This window comes from Mus pahari, chromosome 8 (genome assembly GCF_900095145.1).
Source record: "Mus pahari chromosome 8, PAHARI_EIJ_v1.1, whole genome shotgun sequence".
NCBI lineage: Eukaryota > Metazoa > Chordata > Mammalia > Rodentia > Muridae > Mus > Mus pahari.
The window spans coordinates 55,642,739-55,667,152 of NC_034597.1; the positions used below are offsets into that span (position 1 = coordinate 55,642,739).

The 24,414-nt window shown below is 43.0% G+C and overlaps 1 protein-coding gene and 1 pseudogene across 2 annotated transcripts in view; both read left to right on the forward strand.

Annotated features, from left to right (window-relative positions):
* Positions 1–806: 806 nt before the first annotated feature.
* Kif13b (kinesin family member 13B) overlaps positions 807–24,414 on the forward strand; it is a 161,374-nt gene continuing 137,766 nt past the window's right edge. For both annotated transcript variants that reach the window (XM_021203304.2, XM_029541336.1), the window contains exons 1-2: positions 807–943; positions 16,618–16,711. In XM_021203304.2, coding sequence (XP_021058963.1) covers positions 889–943; positions 16,618–16,711 — 149 coding nt within the window. In that variant the 5' untranslated portion in view covers positions 807–888. The remainder of the gene's footprint in view (positions 944–16,617; positions 16,712–24,414) is intronic.
* LOC110325680 lies at positions 23,408–23,966 on the forward strand (annotated as a pseudogene).

Genomic DNA, 24,414 nt, shown 5'->3' on the forward strand with positions numbered 1-24,414 from the left:
TCTTTCTTTCTTTCTTTCTTTCTTTCTTTCTTTCTTTTTTTCTTTTTTTCTTTCTTTCTTTGACACAGGGTTTCTCTTTATATTCCTGGCTATCCTGGGTCTCATGCTATAGACCAGGCTGGCCTCGAACTCAGCCTATTTTTGCTTCCCAAGTGCTGGGGTTAAAGGCATGTGACACCATGGCCAGTTGGTTTTCTCTTTCCTTTTTTCTTTTTGGTTTTTTGAGACAGGGTTTCTCTGTATAGCCTTGGCTGTCCTGGAACTCACTCTGTAGACCAGGCTGACCTCGAACTCAGAAATCCACCTGCCTCTGCCTCCCAAGTGCTGGGATTAAAGGAGTATGTTACCACTGCCCGGCTAGCTTTCTCTTTCTTAATAAACAATCTCTACTTTTATTATCTCAAAAAAAAAAAAAAATAGTAAAAGGAAGGCTGGGAATATAACTCAAGGGTAGAGCGCTTGCCTAACATTCATAAAGTCCTAATTTTAATATCCAGAAAGCTCTCCACACGTACACAAAAAGGAAGCGAGGTGTTGCGGGATGGACAGGGAAAAATCCTGCAACAAATAGGAAGGAAGAAAGAGAGGAAGAAGTAGAGAAAGAGAAGGAAAGGAAAGGAGAGGGAGGCACAGGAACAGCGGCACAGTTGTAAAACGACCACAAATGACTACAAGTTCCAGAGAGCGGCGCGCGAATTTTCCCGCCAGCGCCTCGGCCGGCCTTGTGGGAACTACACATCCCAGCATGCCCCGGGACGTACCGGTCCTCGCCCCTCGTCGGTCCCGCCCCCTTTTCCCCCACAGCCCCCGCCCGCCGGGTTGGCCTCGGAGAGTTTGTCCGGTGGCCGAGGTAGACGGAGGTGCAGTGAGAACCCCGGCGGTAGCGCGATGGGCGACTCCAAAGTGAAAGTGGCGGTACGGGTCCGGCCAATGAACCGACGAGGTGAGCGCTTGTCCCGGGCCGGGGGCGACAGGTGCCTGTGGTGGTAGAGCTTAGGCGTCCCGGGGGTCTCGGCGGGCTCCCTTCAGCGCGCGTGCGCCCTCGACGGCGCGGTCGGGCCCTCAGCCCTCCGCCCCGCCAGCTGTCACCGAGCTCGCCAGGCCTGGGGCAGCTCCGGCCTCGCAACACTCCTGTGTACGCAGCTCTTAGGGCGGACAGCCCTACTTTTCGATTTTCCACGTTCCATCCCTTGAACCTGCACCTTGTGGCTGTTTGCAGAAAAGGAAGGACATGCCTTCTTAGTTCTTTTCTGGAAAACTGTCGAGAGTTTTCTTTTTTCTTTTTTTTTTCTTTTGCTTGAAGTGATAGTCATCATCTCAACAATAAATAGTCTCAGTGCCAAGATTCTTGGGAAATTGTATCTTTTAGACATGCTCTGAAGTCTGTAGGGAGGGTAGAGAAAGTAGATAAACTCAGGACACGTAAATCATCTATCGAAGTTGGAAAGACTGAAGCCCAACTTGAATCCGGGGAGTAGCTGGTTTTTGCCTTTGCGGCTTCACCAGAGGGTGACTGGGCAGGGTACTTAAAATGAGGTGATGTGTTTGAAAACACTTTATAGACAAGTCTTGCTATTGAGGTTGCTGCCGCGCTCCCAGGAGATGGAATTGCAGCTAATTGATTTAGACTACTGTCTAGCTAGAATCATTATTAAGTGCAGGAGTCATTTTCTAAGGTTTCTAGCTTGTTTTACTGTGTTTAAAGTCTAGTGTGTAGGAAATAGTTTTTCTGTCTCCTTGCCCTTTTGTGTATATATAGTGAGGTAAGCAGGTGTAACAGTTAACAAAGATTTCTCTGGTTGGTTGTTCCTTGGGAAGTTGGTGTCTCTGCTTTCTTGTCGTTGGTTTGCCTACTTGAACCTGCTGAAGTCTATGAGGCAAGCTTTCCCCTGAAGACCAAACTTTTTAAGCTCTCAGCTAATTGCCTCCTCACATCCAGGTTCTCACAAAACAGATCGAGTAGCTTAGAAGTCTGAAAGTTTTCAGTTCTCCCATTTTTGAGTATCCAGACATCTTTATTTTAGATCACTTCACCTCATTATGAACATTACCGCGATTAAAAAAAGAAGAAGAAGAAGGAGAAAAAAAGAAAACAGCCAAATGAAATCTGACATATCGGAAAGGAAGGGTTCAGCACATTCTTAAAATTTCCTTTTTGCAAAACACTTGGAAATGTCAGTGCTGAAGGAGGCCCCTAAGCAGCCACCACAGCAGGGCTTGGCACAGATATTTAGAGCCGGACTCTTCCATGTTTTCTCTTACTGGGAGGAAGCTAATGTCTTTAATTTGCTAAGCATGTAATTCTGACAGTGGCTGTTACTAATGCTAAGAGTTTTGAGGCATTCGTTGTATGATTTTTAGCTGTTCCCTATATTGAACATTGTCTTCCTTCCTCTCTCCTTCTTTCCTATTTTTTGAGACTGGGTCTCTGTACATAGATAGCCCTGGCTGCCCTGGAACTCATTATGTAGACCAGGCTGGCCACAGATTCATAGAAATCTGCCTGCCTCTGCCCAGATCTTTTTGTGCTGGTATTAAAGGCATTCACCACAACACCTGACCCTTCTTTTCTTTTTAAAACTTAGGTGCTAAGGATCTGAACTATGGTTCTCACTTGGGTTTTATCCACTAAACCATCTGAGTTCAGCCAACCACCCAGGCACCTCCCCAGTTCTATATTTTTTTTTTCTCATTTATTTATTTAGAGGCAGTCTCCTTGTGTAGACCAGGCTGGCCTGGGACTTGCAGTCATCTTCCTCCCTCAGCCTCCTGAGTGCATTGCCAGGGGTGCACCGAACACTCCTGGCTGAACTCACTGTAAAATGAATGTTTACAGTTTGGCCCCATTGTCCAGTGGCAGCTGCCCCCTAGTCTCTGTGCTTACTCTGTCTTCTGTTTCTAGTGCTCATCATAGATGATTTCTTCATCTACAGGTAATTATGCAGTGTAATAGAGGGATCTTAAAGCTTGTTATTTCTAAGTTGGCATCTTGAATTCCTATGAGAAGGCAGTAACAAAATTGAGTTCCTTTTTGCTGAGTTTGAAAAGAATTCTACTTAAACATTGCTTCTGGGGAATGTAGTGTTTTAAGGGGTAGCGTATGGCTGTCAAGTAGTTGAGTCTAGTCCTGAGTACTCCTGACTTAGTGTGTATGTGCGGGAAGTGTCCTGAGGATTGACATGGACACAGGCTGAGACTGGGTCACTGGGTTGTGCTTGTGATCATAGACTCTGTTGTTTGAGTGACATTTGTGTCTTTTGAGGGAGGAAAGTACAAAGGTTTTCAGAACTCTTCAGTGTAGTGTTCGATTCTTGTGTGACTCAGTGGCTGGTTGTGCTTAAGGGGGTTCAGTTTTTCTGCTCAACTGTCTGTGGGGTTGGGAAAATTAATTGAATATTAAGTAGTAGTTCCTAATTTAATAATAACTAGAGTTGTAGTGGCTAATTTGTCAAGATAGAGAAAGGAAATGTGTGTATATGTGTTTGTGTGTCTGTCAATGTCTGTAATCTTAGAACTTGGTGGAGGCAGAAGGATCTCTGAGGTGAGTCTGGGCTGTGTACATAGTAAAGTTGCTTTTTTAAAAAAAATCAAAAAATTCTCTACATCCTTGTCTGTTAACCAACTAACCTTCCTTCCTCCTGGCCTCTATTTTCTACCTTTTTTTTTCCTTTGGTGATGCTGGGGACGTACCCAGGGCCTTGCATACACTAATGTTTTTCATTCTGATGTTATGCTCACGTGTATGTGTAATCTTAAATGGCCTTAACATTACAACTTCTAGTCATCTGAAATAGGAAGGTAAACTGCTAAAGAAAAAGGGTAAATGTTTCTTAAAAGATCTTGGGACATCAGTGGGAGGAGAGGCCCTTGGGCCTGAGGGTGTTCGATGCCCCAGTGTAGGGGAATGCCTAAGAGGGAAGACGGTAGTGGGTGGGTGGGTGGGGGAGCACCCTCATAGAGGCAGGGGGAAGGAGGATGAGATGGGGGTTTCCGAAGGGGAGACCTGGAAAGGGGAAAACATTTGAAATGTAAATAAAGAAAATATTAAAAAAAAAAAGATCTTGGATTTGTATTTGTGGATGATGTCCTTTTTTTTTTTTTTTGTATGGTTTTGAGACTGAGTCTCAGGTAACTCAGGCTAGTCTCAGACTTGCTGTGTAGTTGAGGCTTACTGTCTTGTTCTGTCAGGCTTAGTTTTTGTCTGTTCTTTTAGATTGTACAACTCAGCAGATTACATTTACATTCTTCCACATACTGCACAGAAGACCATTTCATATCTTATTATAAATAATCTGAAAGGCCTTTATTTTTGTTTTATGTGCATGAGTTTTTTTCCCTGCATACATGTGTAATACCATATGTATACATTATCCAAAGAGGCCAGAAGAGGGTGTTGGATCACCTCTAGCTGAAGTGTTAGGCTTTATGAGTTGCCTATTACTATTACTATTATAACCTACTACTATTATTATATGGGTTCTGGGAATTGGACCTTGGGTCCTCTGCTAAAGCAGCTAGCGCTTGTAACCACTGAACTCTCTCCTCGGCTTCTCTGAAGGGTTTCTAAGCATAGGTTCCTTTAGATCAGGAACAGTGTCCTTTTCAGGAATTTGATATTTTACATTGGGTAGTTTAAAAAAATATTTAATAGGCAAATGGATATTGAATACTTGCCAGGTTTCTAGCTCATACTTGATTGCATGGGAGCTTCGATCAAGGAACTGCCAATTTAAAAAATAAGTGCAAGATAAGCCAGGAAAAATAAAACCATTATAAAGTGTTTGGAAAATATTTTTGCTAAAGGAATGGAACAGAAAATTATACCAGAAGTTGAGCCAGAGGATTGTCAGGTGTTCCTGAGCGTGTGTGATAACTTTGTTTCAGAAGGTATTTCCAACGAGCTTAAAGTTTGCTTTCTGCAGCATTTAAAGATAAAACACAAAAAAGTCAGAAACTATGTGTAAAAGAGTCAGGGCTTCCAGAAGTCCTGGTCCTGGTGGTAAAGTGGAGGGACCATGATGTAGGCATTGAAAGCGGTGCCAGCCAAGACAGACATGCTATGGGGAGAGCAGAACTTGAACCCCTGTGTGTAACTCTGTTAGTGTGGCCATTGGTGACTAGAAACCAGGTAGCCAGGGCTAGCAGAAGCTGTGAAAGGAAATGGATTGCTCTTGTGGAGAGGATTTTTGCCAATGACCTTGTTTGTGTTGCCCTGAGTTGTCTGTGTCTTCAAGTGTGCTGTATGGTTTCTGTATGAGGAAATGACTGCCATGTGAGGAGAGACGATGAAAAGATAAACAGGTAGAGCTCACTGCTACTTATTAAGTGCCAGGTGAGTGACAGAGACACGTAGGAATTTAGAGGAGTGAAAGACCTCTGCGGGCCTGGTGATTAGGGAAGAGTTCACTGCTTGTGGAGGGCAGATCTGGGTTACAAACATTCCCAGCAGGAGGCCTGTGATTTCCCTGGGTGGGAGGGGAGTCCTTGGTTCTCTGAGGAGGAAGCCAAGCACAAAGGCACGAAGGAGCAAGGCCTGTTTAAGGCAGCAGAGACTAGATTGGCCTGTCCTAAAGGAGTATTCTGCAGGGTTGACTGGAGGAAGGGGTGAGGAGGGCTGGGAGGAGCTCAGGGCTCCTGCGGACAGCTAGGCCAGAAGTCATCTTAGGTGGCTGGTCTGGAACTCTCTCTCTAGACTTTTAGAACTTCATTTGGCCACAGGCATGAAGGAGAAAGATGCTGGATTGCCTTGCAGGCAAGCTCAGAAGACTAGATAGATGGCTGATTCCTTGCCATAGCTGAGCAGGTCTAAAGCCTACTTGATAGAAATGAAACCAGGTGAATGAGAAGTCAGAGGAGGCTCGCCACACTCAAGTAGCCTTGACTCAGAAGACATGGGGCAAATTCAGAAATGGGAAACTTAGAAGGCCCTGTCTATCAAGGAGGAGATAGGGAGAGTTCTCTAGAAAGTGAGGGGCCAAGCCAGGTGGTTTTGACCTTGGCTTTAAGCACAGGGAGGCTTTGAATCTTTCAGAAAGATGTCTGACAAATGTGGAACAACAGGTGGCTGAGGCTGGAAATTTCTGACAGTGTTTGCTGAAACAGAAAGTAGTTGTTTGCAGGCATCTGCATGATGTGCCAATATCCAGTGAGACACCCCAACCATTACAACACTGTTCCTGCTGTCAGTCCAGGGACAGAAACTTGGGTCTGTACACAGGACTAGAGCCCTTTGCTGAAGGTACATGCCTGTAACAGGCAACTTTGTTACAACCTGTGTTACCATTTCTGTCACCTCCGTAAAACTATGACTAATCCCTCACTTTTCCACTTCTTCAGTTCTGAATGCGGGAGAAGGCACTGATAAAGCTATGACTTAAGGAGATGAATTGAGGCATTTATTGAGTGGAAATGGATTTATTGATCTCTGCTTACTGATGGCAGGACATGTTCTCTGAACAAACTTGGCAGAGATGAGCAGTGCCTCATGGGGAAGTGTATGAAGACCTGTGACGGAATGGTTTTCACTCATGCAAGCTGTGGAAGCCTTAGAAAATGGTATTCATTAACCTATCCAGTTCAAGTATTGGTTGAAGAAAAACTATAATAACTACTGTTTCTGTTTTTCTTCTGGAGTGCTGGGGCTTGTGGAAGTTGAATTTTTTTCCCCACCCAGTGTGTAGGTCCAGGGACTCAAACTGTCAGGATTGCAGTAAGCACTTTTTGTGGACTGGATTATCTTGCTGGTCCTCTGATAGTGATCTTCCGAAGACCTGCTCCAGTAGCTGTGCTGAGTTCCTGTTGGTTGCTGGGGCTCTAACCCAGGGCCTTTCATGTTTCATGTGGCTTTATCATTAGCCCAGACCCAGGACTTTCTGTTTTCTATTGTGAGTTACAGAGTTTACTGTTTTTGATATTTTTTGGTTTTGTTTTTTCCCCCTAAAGGCAAAAAAAATCTCACTAAGTAGCGCAGGATGGTTGCAAACTTGCCATTTTCCTGCTTCAGCATCCCAAGTGCTGGCCTGTACATGTACTGATAAGTTATTCTGCGTCAGTGCAATGAGCCAGTTGAAGCCAGGTTAGGGCATATATAAGCAAGTTTATTGGGAAACTGTTCTCTGGTAGGCAAATTCACTGGGCCCAAGGAAGGAGACCAGGGAAGTGGCATGGGAAGGGAGACAGCAGGGAGGGGAGGGGGAAAGAGAGAGAGAAAGCCTCAGGCAGATAGGGAGGAAGACAGGCAAGAGACCAAAATGTCTAGATTATATAGGGAAGAGCAGCTCAGCCCCTGGGCTGGAGTGGAAAGTTCAAGGTAGAGGGTTGGGTGTGTCAGGTAGGGACTGAGGGATGCTAGGAGAACTTGGAGTACAGGTCTGCTCTGGTATGTAAAATATGCACCTCTGCCATTTGTTCTGGGGCCTGAAACTAAACATGCATTATCACCTGGTACGCAGTTCTAGCTTTGGTTTTTGTTTGTTTGTTTAGACAGAATCTTGGTTTGTAGCCCTGGCTGTTCTGGTACTTGTTATATAGACCAGGCTGGCCTTGAGCGAGCTCACAGAGATGTGATTGCTTTAGCCTATCATCTGATGGATTAAATGTGTGCATTGCTACACCTGGCCCACATCTAGTTTTTAGAAAATACACAGACTTACTGTATTCTTCAAGCTGAACTTTGAAATGTTTTTCTAGAATTTCTATATTTCACAATCCCAGAGAAGGGGATTAGCCTTGTAGGATAATCAAACTAGTATTTTGGGTGCCTGCCATCAGAACTTGTGCTTTTACTGGGCCTCACAGGAACCAGGCAGATCTGAAGACAGATGGTAGTCAGAGGAACCTGGCAATTGTGAGAGGAATGGTCTTTCTTCCCTTTGCACAGGGTTTCACTGTACAACCTAGTCAGTCAGACTGGCTTCAAACTTATAACAGTCCTACCTCAGCATCCTTAGTGATGAGAGTAAACACAGGCACAAATCATCATGCTGGTAAGTCACTATCCTGACCAGAGGAACTTAGGTAACAGGTGGCACAGGCTAGTTCGTGATCAGGCCACACATGCTTGTGCAGTAATGACAGTTGTAGAGCAGTAGGGTTTGGGTTTGAGCATGCACTGCTGGCAGTCCTGGCTGTCTTCCTTGCCTCCAAGGCCCATGGTGGTGATGTAGAGGGGTTCCAGTGAATGCTACAAATGAAGTGAGTTCAGATGGTGTTCACCTTGGAGCACTGAGCCTACCAAATCCCTCTCAGGTCTGCTTTAGATGACTGGGTGCATGCCAGTGGTTCTCGCCAACAAGTGCAGGAGAGGCAGGTTTTAGGGGAGGTGTTGGAGACGATGAACCATGCTCTGAGTCATTAGCCAGCTTGAGTCAATGGGGATGTGTCAGGTACTGTATCTGCACCTGTCGAGTTAGCTGTTACAGGTGCCGGGAAGAAACTCAGTTAAGTGGACAGAGGCATTGTGTAAGAGAGACTAAGAATCTGTAGACCTGGAGTCATTACTGTAGAAGAGAGAATTTATGTTAGGGCCTGTGTGAAGGAAGAGGTCACAGAGGCCAAAGGAACCCAAGAGGACCAAGGTGGCAGAAATGCTGTGTAAGATCATGGAGGCAAAATGTATCCCAGAATAATTAGCCTACAGTCAGATATCACAGGAGTGGGCATTTGTTTTGGCCTCATGGTGTTGATGGTAATTTACATAATAACATCACCTAGATAGATGGATGATTTGGTGATGGAGTGTGGTGTAGGCAGTGTGTTGAGCATACCAATTGGGCATGCCGATATTGAAGCTATGAGTCTACGGGAATATTCTGTCAGCTCCTCAGGGACAAGAAGGCAAAGGAGTGGTCTACAGGGCCAGGCAGCCAGCGCTAGACCTTTCCAGCCTCTTAATTATTTAGTTTCTTCTTAAAGTCTGGGACATATTTGGGCAAGTAATATACAGCAAGCCGATGGAGAGGGAAAGCTTTGAAATGTGGGAAGAGGAAGAGGATGATGATTCTTTAATGGGAAGGCCCCAGAGAGTTTCGCTTTCTTGGAAAGATTAAAAGATTGAAAGCGAGAAGAATTGTGTGAGCTGAAACAATCAGAGATAGTGTGTAGAAAATGTTAAAGCTTGAAGAGGGCTGTGACTGTAGTTCTGTTGGTAGGGCTTGCTTAGTATGCATAGAACCTAGCTCCCACCCCAGTACCATATAAAATGGGTGTGGTGGTGCAGAAGGAGGAGTTCAAGGTTATCCTTGGCAGCCACCTGGAACACAATAAATCCTGTCTGAAAGGAAATATAAAGCATTTGAAGGATTCCAGCAATATTTTATATCTATTGAGGGTTATAGGGTTAGGGACTTTTTAAGTCATTCCCCCAACCCCCCACCCCTTCTCTCTTCCTTCTTATCCCTTCTTGTCCTGGCTGGCCTTACTTAGCCTCTTGAATAGTTTCGTGTGCCTGGCTCTTCCTTGTCCTTTTAAAAATTAGATAGGTTTACGTACCAAAATTATTCCTTTTAGTGTTTTGGGACATTCAGATCTGTGCGGCCATCGCTGCTGTCACTTCCCATTCCCCGATCCTGTCTTGTCTCTGTGGATTTTCCTGTCCTGGTGTTTCATAGAGATAGACTCATACAACAGGCTTCTTCCAGTTGGCATAATGAATTTAGGGCTTACCCATGCTGTATAGCATGAACCAAGAATCCATTCTTTGTATGTCTGAATACTATTTGATTGTGCCTCGTTTTGTTTATTCACTGATCAGTTGATGGGCATTTGGTTCATTCCCGTCTTTTGACTATTATGAGTCAAGCTGCTATGAAGTTTAGGGGTTTTCTCTTAGATTTTCTTATTTGGTTGTTTGTTTGTGTGGGTTTTTGTTTGTTTTGAGACGTAGGTTCACTGTGTAGCTCTGTCTTACCTGGAGCTCACCTTGTAGACCAGGTTGCCTTGAATTTACAGAGTTCCTCCTGTCCCTGCCTCCAGAATGCTGGGATTAAGTGTCCTACCTTGCCTGAGGTAAATTCAGCTTTTTGATTCAGGCTCTTCTGTGGCCCATCCCCATTTCTGCATCCTTTCTCTTGTGGCGCACTGGCATTACAGGCTGTGCTACCTTGCCTGGCAGGTGTGCAGGCTTTTGTATGGAAGTGTGTGTTCATTTTCTGTGTGCATGGACACAGGAGTTGCTCTGGCATACACCAGTTCTAATTCTTTAAAAAAGATTTATTTATTTATTATATGTAAGTACACTGTAGCTGACTTCAGACACTCCAGAAGAGGGCATCAGATCTTGTCACAGATGGTTGTGAGCCACCATATGGTTGCTGGGATTTGAACTCGGGACCTTTGGAAGAGCAGTCAGTGCTCTTACCCGCTGAGCCATCTCACCAGCCCCCTTATTTATTTATTTTATGTAAGTGAGTACACTGTACCTGTCTTCAGACACACCAAAAGAGGGCATCAGAACTCATTACACATGGTTGTGAGCCACCATGTGGTTGCTCGGAATTGAACTCAGGACCTCTGGAAGAGCTGTCAGTGCTCTTAACTGCTGAGCCATCTCTCCAGCCAAGGGTTTTAATCACCCATTTCCAAATCTTGAGGTTTGGTTGTGATTTTGAGTGTGCATATTTTGTGTTTGAGGTCAAATAAAATTACTGCAAGTTTTCATGCTGACTCCTCTTTCCCTTGACCCAAGCAGAAGTCCTAAAAATTCAATTCCTGCCAGGCAGTGGTGGTGCACGCCTTTAATCACAGCACTTGGGAGGCAGAGGCTGGCTGATTTCTGAGTTCAAGGCCAGCCAGGTCTACACAGTGAGTTCTAGGACAGCCAGGGCTACACAGAAAAACCCTGTCTCCAAAAACCAAAACCAGAACCAAAAAAAAAAAAAAAAATCAATTCCCAACAACTACATGAAGGCTCACAACCATCTGTACAGCTACAGTGTACTCACATAAACAAACAAACAAATAAATAAGTGAATATCATAAGTAATTTTTTATCTTTCTTTACAGAGTGGGCACTAGAGGTGTTGAAGAGTCACTTAGGGCTAGCTTTTTTAGTGACATGCCTGGTAAGAAGAGGAAGGGTCTCTGTGTTTGGGTGTGGGCAATCTGGTGTGGTAATCAGAAAGGCAGATTACCAAATGGGCATCTCTGATACTTCACTCACAAGTGCAAGATCCATTTCCTCAGACAGCACATGAGTTACATAAGGGGAGTGTCCCAGGCCCTGCCCGTATTTTAATATGAAGTCACTGGGGTACAAGCCACAGCCGATTTGTACATCGAAGAAAGACTTGTTTCAAATGATTGCTCACTCTTACAGAGTGACTAATACACTGGCTGAATAAGCAGAGGTGTCAGCTGTTGATAGTTAATATCATGAATAATTTGATGTGGAAAGGCATCCTGTTTGGGAATACTGACCTACAGTAGTTTGGGGGCCTTTAATGTTAATACAGTATATTTCCTGCCCCCTGGCCCCCCCCCTTTTTTTTAAAGGTTTAGGAATATATCAAAGTACCCATGGTCCTGAGGATTATAAAGCCTGCTTAGTCATAACACAAACTTAATGTATTACTGAAGGTTTCTAATTGGTTGTCAGACATAGTGTTAATTCTCAATCATGTTACTTTAGGTTTCATTATGAATAAATGTGCCCATATTATTTATTGTAATACTGATTAGTATTTGGTAATGTTTGAACCATTTTAAGTGTAGTGGTGGGAGACATTAAGGACATTTCACACTGAGTTATCATCACCACCATCCATGAACAGAGAGAACCTTTTTACATTGTAAAATCAGGTATGGTGATGTGTAACTAATCCCAGCAATTGGGAAGTAGAGACTAGAGGCAGAGGCTGGAGGATTGCTGCAAGTGTTTTAGCCAGCTTGGATTACAGCGTGAGGCCCTGCCTCTCCTCCTGGCCCCCCTCAAAATAAAGCAAAACACCCCCGTCCCCGAAATTGTTTAACTCTTAACTCTTAACTCCCATCCAGCCGGCTGACCCTGGCATTCTTTTTTCTGTCTCTGTGAATCTGACTCTGGGACTCATGTAGGTGGAATCTTCTGGTAGTTTTCTTTCTGCGATTTGTGTAACATAGTAAGCCCAAGGTTCAACCCTGAAGTGGGTGTGGTGTCACACACCTGTGGTCCCAGCACTTAGGAGTAGAGACAGGAGGATTGGGAGTTCAAGGACAGCCTCAGCTACATATATTGCCTAAGTTACATGGGATCCTGTTTCAAAAATAAATATAACAAATTTGTTTGTTTTTAAAGGCTGAATAATGTTACTCGTGCGGGGCGCGTGTGTGTGTGTGTGTGTGTGTGTGTGTGTGTGTGTGTGTGCGTTGTCTGCCTGTCCATCAGTAATGGATTCTTGGGCTTCTTCCACTTTGGAGAGTGTGAATAATACTGCTGTGAATGAACTCTGTAGCTTTGTTCTCACAGAGGTAGTACATGGCCCTTGTCCCCACTGTGTTATATATGTACATGTGTGTGTCAGTGTGCAAGCAGAGGCTAGAGGATGATGCCAGGTGTCTTCCTCAGTCACTCTCCACATTATTTTTTGAGATGCAGTCCATCCCTGAACCCAGAGTGTGCCATTTTATTGCAAACATGCTAAGCTTTTTAAGTGAGTGTGGGGATCAAAGTCAGATTCTCCTGTTGAGTAAACTGCTTTTACCTATTGAGCCTTCTCTTCATCCCCTTAAAATGCTTTCTTGGATAACTAGCCTTCAAGCTCTCCAAACCTCACTGGTTGTTTGGGTGTGTGTCTTAGACTGTAAGCCCTGACACATTCCAAACACTCCTATGAAAAGCCTCACTTGATGTCTGTCCACCAGTTGACAGAATTGGGGTGGGAGTTTTATTTGGTAAATACTGAGCTATGGGTGTGGCTTCTCACTCTGGTAATCCCAACATTACAGAGGCACGAAAGAAACAGGAGGATGGCCTTTCTTTCCAGTCTGGGCTTCAGGGTAAAATGCCATCTCAAGAAAACCACTCCCAACAAAAAAATAAATGAATAAGCAAAAAGCCCTGAGCTAATAAAGAATTGCAGATAGCTAATTACGTGTTAAAGGTTGCATTTGAGTGGCATGTAGGGGTATTTATAAATATCAGTGTCTTTGGGATAAAGTGAATTCACGTTTGATGTTTTAATTACTAAATGATACTTGGTGATGAAAATATCCAGCTTCTTAATAATACCATTTAATGCTTCCAAATTATTAATTGCATTTGATGACCTACTTGGTGTATGTGTTGCAAAAGGAGAAGCTGTTAAGAGAGTGGGGCTTGCTAGGGAGTTTAAGCACATACCTGTATCCCTGCACATGGCAAACTGAGGTAAGAGGAGCATGAGTTTGATTCCAGCCTGGGTGAAAGTAATACCTTGTCTGAAAAAAAATGGTGGCAGGCAGGGCAGAAGCATACAAGTGTATGACTGTTGGAAGAAAATGTTTAGATTCCTTGAATCCTCTCCCAACTCAAGATAATTTGCTTGTACATTCTTAGTGAAAATCCAGTTTTGCAGGAGGCATTCTTAGCAAACTCAAAGCTACACTGCCTTTGTGATGGGTGGTGAAACTGTGGGTTCTGAGTCAGTGCTTCCGGAGCTTTAGTGATGTGTTTGTGTAATAGAGATCTGTGTGAGGGGCCAGCTCATGCAGTGTGGTCAGATACCACTGGGCAAGCCTATTAGCGAATCTCCATGCCTGGAGGTGCTCAAGCTCAACCCACAGAAGCAGGGCTTGCTTGTTTGCAAAGTTGCCTCCCAGTGCCGAGCCAAGCCCAAAGCATTGGAAGTAAATGCCAACGCTAACTGGCCACCACAGAGCAAAACCTCCCTTTTTGGAATTAGTCTTTCGCATCTAGGTGAAACTGGAGAGAAATCAAATAGTAGTAGATACACAAAAGTTAACTTAGGGCTAGCAAGGGAGGAACCCGACTTATTTTGCTATGTAAGTTAAAATGAGTAAAAAAAACTTGGCTTCTTTGACACGGAAATACTTTATCACAAATGTTGCATAGACATTTGGCCAAGCTTATTTGGGAACTACAACTGAGTCCACAGGGCACAGCCCCTTTCCTGAGAGCTTATCTTTTAGCAGTGGGGAGTAAGGCAGACTGAAGCAGTTTCATTCTTTGGGTCAGACAAATAGAAGAATATGAAAACTAGAGAACATAAACATAGGCAGAGAATTCTTTTTTAAACAGCTGTGCTCAGACACAATTCCAATCCAAACAATGCAGCCAGCTTTGTGGTTTGTAGTTAGTTCAGCTGTATACTCAGGAACACATCTTGTCACCCTCAGAAGAAAACTAGACCTGCAGCAGTTGTTCCTTTGCACCAGACACCCCTCATCTGCTTTTTCTTTTGTACATTTCTCCACTTGAGTATGAGATTGAATGGAATCTCATACCGTGTTGTTCTTTGTGACTGTCTATTAAAATTTTTGTATTATTATTATTGGCATGTATGTATGACGTGTGTGTGCGTGCAGGTGTGTGCATGCCATGGTGCATGTGTGGAGGTCAGACTGGTTCTCTTCTTCCAGCTTTACATAGGCAACAGGGAAGGAACCTGCATTTTAAGGTTTGCATTTTAAGTGCCTTTGCCAGTTAGCCATCCTACTGGTCTTTGACTATCCTTTTTAGGTCACTGTAAGCCTCAACAAAGTAGTGGCTTGTATCAGGAGTTCATTCATTTTGTTACTTTAACACGTAGTGTTCTGTGTATTAGCCTGCATATGTGGAGATGAGAGGACAGCTTTGTGGAGCTGATTCTTTCCTTCCACTGTGAGTTGTTCCAAGGGTGGAATACAGGTCATCAGGCTTGCCCATCAAGCCCTTTTCCTGCTGTGCCATCTCACTGGCCCTACTCATTTTAATTATTAAATAATGTTCCATTCTGTGGCAATTCACATTATCTGATTTTTGCTTGGTGGACTTTTGGGGTTGTTTTTCTACTTTATGCAAAACACAGTCATGAACGTTTTGTCTAGTAATTTTTGTGTCGATTCAGGTTTCTGTGCATCTAGAGTTGCTGGGTTGTGTGGTGACCCTGCTTAGCCCTTGTAGGAACTGTTGAGCTGTTTTCCCAAGTGACCAGCCCACTTGTGTGCCAGTCATATGCTTTCTGCACATCCTTGCCAACCTTTGTTTCTGTCTTGTTGGTTATTGTTCTCTGAGTGGGTGTCAGGGGGCATCTCCCTGTGGTTTGATTTGCCTTTCTGTGGTGTCTAGTGACACCATATGCACCACGTGGTGCTGCATGTCTTCCTGTGCTCACTGGCATTTTTGTACCTGTTTAGAGAGGTGTCCTGGTAATTTGCCCATTTGAAAATTAAATTATTGATCGTTATTACTATTGAAGTGTAAGTGTAAGACTTTGTTGTTATTATTTGAGACAGTGTTTCTTGACTAGACTGGTCTCCACATCCCTAACCATCTGAGGGTTGTCTTGAACCCCTGCTCCATCTGCCTCTTCCCCCAAGTGTGTGGTTACCTCCTGCACTTCCATGCGCAACTGAGTTCTCTATACATTCTAGTGCAGGTCCCTTAGTATATAGATGTGGTTGGAAAACATTTTTTCTTTAGTTTTGTATGGTCTTTTCTCTGTGTCATTCCCACCCCTGCCCTTGTTGCCAAGGATCTAGGGATTTACTCAGAGTTTCTGAGCTCTTGCCATTACAGTCCCAGGCCATGCTGTGAACCTTTGCTCTGGGAGTTACAGCTGTCTTAGCAGTGTGAAGATTTTATTTGTGAATGCAGAATGTCTTTCCACTTATTTAAATCCTTAACTTTTTCAACTGTGTTTTAGAGTTTTCGTTATACAAATCTTGAATTTTTTTTCAATTTATTCCTAATTAAAATTTTTTGATGCTATTTTAAGTGCAATTTTTGAAAAATTTCACTTTCATATTTCCATTGTTGGTGTATAGAAACACAATGGATACTTTTTTTTTTTTTTTTTTTTTTTGGTTTTTCGAGACAGGGTTTCTCTGTGTAGCTGTCCTGGAACTCACTTTATAGACCAGGCTGGCCTTGAACTCAGAAATCTGCCTGCCTCTGCCTCCTGAGTTCTGGGATTAAAGGCCTGCGCCACCACGCCCGGCACAATGGATACTTCTATATTCAAAAGTATATTATGTACACACACAGTGTATACATACACACACCATACACACATACACACAGTACACACACACACATACACATACATGTTGTTTGATCTTTTATTAGTAGGTTCTATAGGACTTTTCAGTACACAAGGCGGAACTGTCTGCAAATAGAGAATTGAATTCACACCTTCCTTCCTTTCCAGTCTGGATGTCTGTATTAGTTGTTCTTGCCTGACTGCCCTGACCAGAATGTCCAGTGCAGAGCTGAGTAGAATTTGAGCAGTAAACAGCCTTGTGCTGATGTTGGAGGTAAAACTGTCCAGTCCTTCACCATCAAGTGTGATGAGATGAGGTTAAGCTTTATTAGACTGAGAAAGTTCCTGTCTATTCTTACACAGTTTTCACAGAACACTGGGATTTCTGTTAAATACTTTCCCAGAAATTATTTATTTCTTAAGCATGATGGCTTTTTTTCCTTACTTTTTTTTTTTCCTGCAGAAATTGACTTACATACCAAGTGTGTGGTGGATGTTGAAGCGAACAAAGTTATTCTGAATCCTGTAAATACAAATCTTTCCAAAGGAGATGCCCGGTAAGTTATGATGCAATATCATATTCACTGAAATCATCACTGGCTACTGGACAAATGAGGGTGCTCCTAAAGATACATGGCTACCAGGAGGTTGTTCCCAGGCTGATGATGAGTGAGGGATGTCAGGAGTGCTGCAGACAGCCAGGCAGACAGTGGGGACTCATGATATGTGGGCACTAAGGGCTGAAGTGATGAGGCAGACTTCAAGTAGCTGGTGCTGGCTGATGGACCAGGCTAGTGGGCAGCACGAGAGGGCAGGAAGGGAGCCTGTGCACTGACTTATCCTGGTGACTTTTACTTCGGCCATTCCAGGGGCTGCCTTTCCTAGAGCCCTCAGAGGGTTGTTTCCTCTAAACACAGGCAGACTGGAGACCATCTAACTTAATTACTGTGCTCTGTTAACTCTTTGAGGCACACCCTGTCAGGCTAAGGATGGGTATTTCAGCCTCACTTGTGGATTTGGGCAACTATATGAACCAAAAGAGAGAGAGGGGGAAAGTGAATTGGGAGAGAGTGATGAGATTATGTTTTTCTAAAAAAAATTGGAGTGAAATTAATTAGATCAAATAAACTGGGCTCAGATTATAGAAAGTAGACAAGGACATTGTAGTCCAGGCTAGTCTTTAACTTAGAGTTTTCTGCTATCTCTTGAGTACTGGAATTATAGGTGTATGCCACCACACCTGTCTCTGCTTGTAATTTTTGTTAGTTTTTTGATAATTATGAGGCGAATTAGGAAAAAAATGGCAATGTAGACAGCAGAGTAAAGTAGAAAAGAAGGGTTTTATGGTGGACATCTCTATGGGGGTGCTGTTGTGCTGACCCTCGACTTAGGTCAGGAGGGGAGACTTTCTGCTCTGGTGCCCCATGCAAGTATTGTGATAATGTGGCTGTGGCACTTTGTGGTGGTCTTTTGGCTTGAGTTCTAAGGAGTGCTGGACTTGGGTTCAGATGTTCTGAATTGAATCCTTCCATAGCTGTAACTATAGTCTCCCCTTCTCCCCCACCTAGGGCTTTGTTTTGTAGTCAGAGCTATCCTGGAACTCATAGAAATCTTGCCTTAGCCTCCTGAGCGGTTAGCTTACAGGTGTTTGCCATCATGCCTGGCCTGTAGCTATTTATTTTTAACTTATTTGAGGCAATCTCTATGATATCAGATTTACCTATCTCATAGAATTGTTTTCCTTTAAAGATCAAATTAGTGTTTGCTTAAGCATTTTGTAGTGTTCTGCAAATGTTTATTGCTAAGATATCACTTAGTGATATCTTCAGTGATAAGGATTAAATTTCTGTTACATATTGTTACCAGTTACCTCAGAAGCACAGGAGCTTCAAACAGCAGTCATCAATTTCTGTGGTCCAGGACACCAATCAGGGCACAGTGGGATGGCTTGCTTTGATCCATGCTATGTGGGATCTGGCTAGAAGACTTGAACACAGGGTTTGGAATCATCTGAGAGTGGCTTTGTCATCAGGCCTGGTAGTTCATATCCCCTGTTGAATGGAGGTATCTCTGAGGATATATGCAGGACAGCAATTCATAATCCTGGTAACCAGTTCTAAGATACATGTCCCAAAGGAGACCAAGCCAGGAGGAAGCATATCTGCCTTGTGTGTCCATTGTGTGGGTCATACAGGTTAATTCTATCACATTTTCCAGTTCAAGGCTAGTGTAAGGCTCTAGAGCCCATTAAGTTTTTATGTATTTACTTATGGCATGTGTAGGTGTGCGTGGGTGTGCATGCACATAGAGGTCAGAAGTCAACAACCAGCCAGAGTTGGTTCTTTCCTTCTTCCATGTGGTTCCCAGGAATTGAACCCAGGTCACCAGGTTTGGTGGCAGGTGCTCCTGCCCAGTAGCATCTCTGGTTTAGAGAAGCATTCAGCTCTGAAGCCTTAGTTTGGTATGGGACAGGTAGATACAGCCACTGTCTTTTGGAACAGTCTGTCAGATTGTGGGATGTAGCTGCCTGAGAAGGTGACTAAAAATGGAGTGAGCACACAGAACTTAAAACACCCTACCCCTAGGCTGGAGTTATGGCCCAGTGATTAAGAGCACCAACTGCTCTTCCAGAGGTCCTGAGTTCAATTCCTAGCAACCACATGGTGGTTCACAACTATCTATAATGATATCTGATGCCCTCTTCTGGTGTGTCTGAAGATAGCTACAGTGTACTCATGTACGTAAAATAAATAAATCTTAGGAAAAAAACCTCACCTTCTTTAGAAACAAACAAACAAACAAACACACTTGAGAGCTTCCGGTGTTGGAGGTTTGTAAAAGAAGGAGCACTTTCTGATTATATAGATTATTTTGGATGCTTCTTTTCTCTCATATAGTAAGAATAGAAATTGGACATTACTATTGTAAGAAGGATTAAATGTGGTTATATGTAGTGGTTTTTAGTCAAGTTAAGAACCGTGACTTTTGAGACAGTGCATGCCTACATCACTATGTAGCCCAGGTTGGCCTTGGAGTACTCAGTGATCTCCCTGCCCCTTCTTTCAGAGTGCCGAGACTGTAGGCATATGCCATCACACCCAGCTTTGAAACAGAGATTTTTAAATAGCACATTTTCATTGAAGTATATACATGTGCAGAAAAGTGCACAGGTGGGTGAATTTTTATGAATTGGATATCCTTCTACAATTGGCATCATGTAAAGGAAAAAAGCCAGTGTATTATTGCTTACCTAATGAAAGTGCTTGCTACCAAGCCTGCTGACCTGAAACCATGATGGGAGGAGAGAACTGACTCCTGAAAGATGTTCCCTGACCTCCACCCGTGCAAGAACAGTAAATTAAGTGAAAATGAGAAAAAGAAACAGAATATTGCTAGTGTGCAAAAGACTCACTGTTCCTTGCCTGGAACTTAATAGCTAGACTAGGCTAGTAGTGACCCTCCTGCTTCTGCCTTCTGCTTGCTGAATATGTTTCATACAGCTAACTGTTTTGTTTTCTTTCTTTCTTTCTTTCTTTCTTTCTTCTCTCTCTTTTGTAATACTTAGTTGAAAAGAGAAAAAAGAAATTTCGAATGTAGCAGTCAGTTATATATACTAACTTTATAAATTTGAAAAAAGGAAATCATACATTAAGAGATTAAAATTTAATATTGAATACTAATTTTTTTCTTAAAGATATATTATTATTTTCCTATGTGTGTCTGTTTCTGCTATATGTGTGCAAGTGCCAGTTGTGGCCAGAAGAGAGTGTCATACCTCTTGGAACTGGAGTTACAGGTGGCTGTGAACTACCCTATGTAGGTGCTGGGAACTGAACTCTGGTCCTCTGGAAGAGCAGCAATGCTGTTCACCATGAGCCATCTCTCTAGCCCTACCTTAAACTTCTACTAATGCGATTAATTATCTTGCAGAGTGCAGAATAATGAATGACAACTTCATAGGATCTGTACTTATAACTAGAAAATTAGGGATTATCAGTTAACATGGAAGTGTTTGCATCAGAGTTCCTAGCACTTGGGAGGCTGAGGCAGGCAGAAGGATTGCCAGCCTGGGCTACATAGTAAGTTAGAGTCTAACCTGGGTTTCATAGTAAGTTCTAAGTACACAGTGAACCCTCTAGAAATGTCAGCTGTTACTGTTAGTATCGCTATCATTTTTATACTCTATTCAAGTTGAAGTCCATGCTGTATTCAGTGAGCTATAATAGAGCTTAATAAAGGTGATAAATACTTTAAAAATCAAAATATATTTAATACTTAAGAATCTCTGGCTGTCAAGAAGTTACCTAGGTTCTAGAAAATTTGTAGCCTTTCAGGATTAGAAATTTAGGAATAAAGATTACTAGGGCTGGAGAGATGTTTCAGTGGGTCGTTTTGCTCCTGTAGAGGACCCAGGTTTATTTCCAGCACTACATGATGAATCACAGCTGCACACAGCTCAGTTCAGGATTCTGACGTCTTTTGAGAGCACAGACTCCTTCATACACACAGTGGCACATGAACACACAAAGGTATAATCACGTATAAATAAGAATAATAAAAAGGTGTGTGTGTGTGTGTGTGTGTGTGTCTGTCTGTCTGTCTGTCTGTCTGTCTGTCTGTCTGTCTGTCTCTGTGTGTGGTCTGAGGATAATTTTATGGAATTGGTTTGGTTCTCTCCTTCCACCTCTATTAGGGGGTCAGAGGATCAAATCCAGGCCATCAGGCTTTCCAACAAGTGCTTTTACCCACTGAATCATTTCACTGGCTTAGGATCTGAAAGCTTTATTGAGTTTTCCCGTGTTGATTGTGCACTTAACGACGAATTTGCCTTCTCTTAACAAGACAGCTGTTCTGGGCAGGAGAGTGAGCTCATTTAAGTGCTTGCCATGCAGGAGAGAAGACCTGAATTCAGTCCTAAGAACCCATATAAAAAAAGCTGGGACTGGTGTCCCACATTGGCAGTCTCAGCATTTAGGAGGCAGCGATGGGTGGCTCTCTGGGGCTTGGCAAGCAAGGTATAAGATGGGCAGCATCTGGGAAACTGAGGTTGTCCTTGGGCCTCTCTGTGCATGCTCGCACCTGCATATGTACCTGTACACTCATGTGCACATATACGACAGGACCTCTGATTTCATGTTTGTAGTGCATGGGTATTGATCCAACTGACTTTGGAAAGAAAGGTCAAGTCATTGCTCAAACAAAGGAACATTTTATCACATAGAGAAGTGATTTCCTTTTATTTACCAACATTATAGGGAACATTATTTTATCTACTGTATTCCCCTTTCTAATGTCATTACGCAGAATATACACTGGAGACAATTTATATATTTATTTTCCCATGTAGACTCTGTGTACTTATATTTTAGTTTAATCAAATATCTTTTTTTTTTTTTTTAATCAAATATCTTTTTGAGATTATCTTCTTACCTAGAACCAATTAGACTTTCTAGACCCATCCTTAGGGCTTTCCAAATCTTCATCAGCAACATAATTACAAGTCATTTGATGACTAATGAATGACTTAATTCCTTACCTTGTATAGATTAAAAAAAAAACAACACAACTAGTAACATGGGCAGTGGTGGCACATGCCTTTAATCCCAGCACTTGGGAGGCAGAGGCAGGCGGATATCGCGTTCGAGGACAGCCAGGGCTACACAGAGAAACCCTGTCTCGAAAAAACAACCAACCAACTAACCCCCCTAAAAACTAGTAACATTTTCAGTGTATAAATTTTTAAAAGATATTTTATTTTATATATGTGAGTACATTGGTCCTGTTCTCAGACACACCAGAAGAGGGCATCAAATCCCATTATAGATGGTTGTGAGCTACCATGTGGTTGCTGGGAATTGAACTCAGGATCTCTGAAAGAGCAGTCAGTGCTCTTAACCACTGAGCCATCTCTCCAGCTCCTTCAGTGTGTAATGTAACTTAGCATTTTAGATACCAGGTGTGTAGGTGCATACCTTTAACATAGAACATGTAATTGCTGTGAGTCCAGCTAGGACTGCACAGGAAGATAGCCTGTCTTTTTTTTTTTTTTTTTTGGTTTGGTTTTCGAGACAGGGTTTCTCTGTATTGCCCTGGCTGTCCTGGAACTCACTTTGTAGACCAGGCTGGCCTGGAACTCAGAAATCCACCTGCCTCTGCCTCCAGAGTACTGGGATTAAAGGCGTGCGCCACCACGCCCGGCAGCATTCTCCATTCTTAAACATCTGAAATAATCTTTCCTCATATTTAGTGTCTAGTACCTGTGCTCATGATAGGTAAGCAGGTTTCTAGGGCATCATTTGCCTGAGGGTGGCGTCTGTGCTTCATGTGATCACAGCTGATACTCATCATCACACAGGAACTGTTGGCGTGTCTGGTAGCAACTGCATTCGGAGAGAGTTCAACCCTTAGTTCCCATAGTTGGTTTCCTACTTGGTTCTTCTGCAAACAAGGGCTTTGTCCTTTCTGTTCCACCAGCTTAACATAAACAAGGAATCTGTGTTCAGGGGTAGAGACAAACTCTGTAAACACTCTACTTTTATTGAGGATGTTCCTACCTGTAAAAGGCTCCTTTTCTTTATCCGCTGTGGTTTTATGATGGTGAAGAACAGGGCAACTAGTAGGGTCATTGTTCGTAAGTTGCCAGCATTAGGCTGGTCTGGAGCTCTCCCAGCTCAGGCTCAGACTCCTGATCCTTCTGCCTTAGTTTTGCCACTTCTGGCTTTTATATCAACACAATTAAATGATCAGTGTCAAATAATTTTGACTTTCAGGCCCTTTGGAAAGCTGGGAGCTGCCCAGGAATCCTTAAGCCACAAGAGACAACAGCTTTAGGGATTTAGCAAAAAAAAGTTTTTGTCTGTTTTCTGTTATTTCGAGATGGGTTTCTCTGTGTAGCCCTGGCTGTCCTGGAACTCATTCTGCAGACCAGGCTGACCTCGAATTCAGAGATCTACTTGCCTCTATCTCCTGAGTGCTGGGACTAAAGGTGTGGGCTACCAACTGCTTGGCCTGGGATTTAGCAGTTTTACAAACTCTTAAGAACCTAGTGGTTGCCTTTCATTTGCTTATTTAATTTCTATTCTAATGTTTGGATTTTATTTGAACAGAGGATTGTGTTGCACAGATTCATGTATTATGAACTAGTCTGCATTAATCAGACTCTCTGCAACAGAACTGATACAATTTGTAAGTGGATTGGGATGAAAGGAATCGGGGTCTGGGCATGCGATGTTTGGCTAGATATCACTGAGCTAGGTGGGACAGCCAGGTAACAATTTCAAGATGCCAGGATGTTCCAGTACAAATTCAGGTTCTACTCGTTACATATCCTTCAGCTCTCTCCTCCTTAAACTTCCAACCCTATATCAGCTCTGGAATGGACACAGTTTCTAGTGTTGCCTTGGACCTTGTGTAGACTCAAACTGAAGTGAGTAGTGAGTACAGTATGGACAAGGCCATGATTGAGTTTGCTAAAATGGATCAAGAACTAAGCCATTATGTTAAAGCTGTCCATTCTACAATCAATCATGTAAAAGAAGAATTTCCAGAAAAAGTACCAGATTTTAAAATTATTGGTGGAGAAGAAATTTTTGGCATTACAGGATAAGAACTCTGATGCCGACTTTAAAGAGAATGAAAAGTTCGTGCAGTTCAAGCAAGAGCTGAGGGAGCTGAAGAAGCAATTAGTGAAACCCAAAGAAGATGAAAGATACAGTGAATTCGACTTGAATAAGGATTCCAGTAGAGCAGGCAATGAACGAGTTGCTCAAAAATTGGCTGTAGCCACACAGACATGAGAATGTCAGATCTCGAGAGCCACAAGAAGAAGAAAAAACGCTCGGGAGGCAGAGGCAGGCGAATTTCTGAGTTCGAGGCCGGCCTGGTCTACAAAGTGAGTTCCAGGACAGCCAGAGCTATACAAAGAAACCCTGTCTCAAAAAAAAAAAAAAAAAAAAAAAAAAAGAAGAAGAAGAAGAAGAAGAAGAAGAAGAAGAAGAAAAATGCCACTCTGAGTAGGAGCAAGCCACCTGCCCACAGGAATGTCAGCAGCCTGTCTCCCTGCCAGCCACCAGAGAGTGAGGGTAGATAGCAATGGGCCTGGCTGAGCAGAGCTCTGTTTTCAGTAACCCTTGAAGGCTAATTGTAATTGAAAGCATTTTTTAAGTTGCACAGTAAAAACACAAGTACATTATATTCTTTATTTTCAAGTGCTCTGAAATTTTAAATAAAACTTTGATAATCCTCAAAAAAAAAAAAAAAA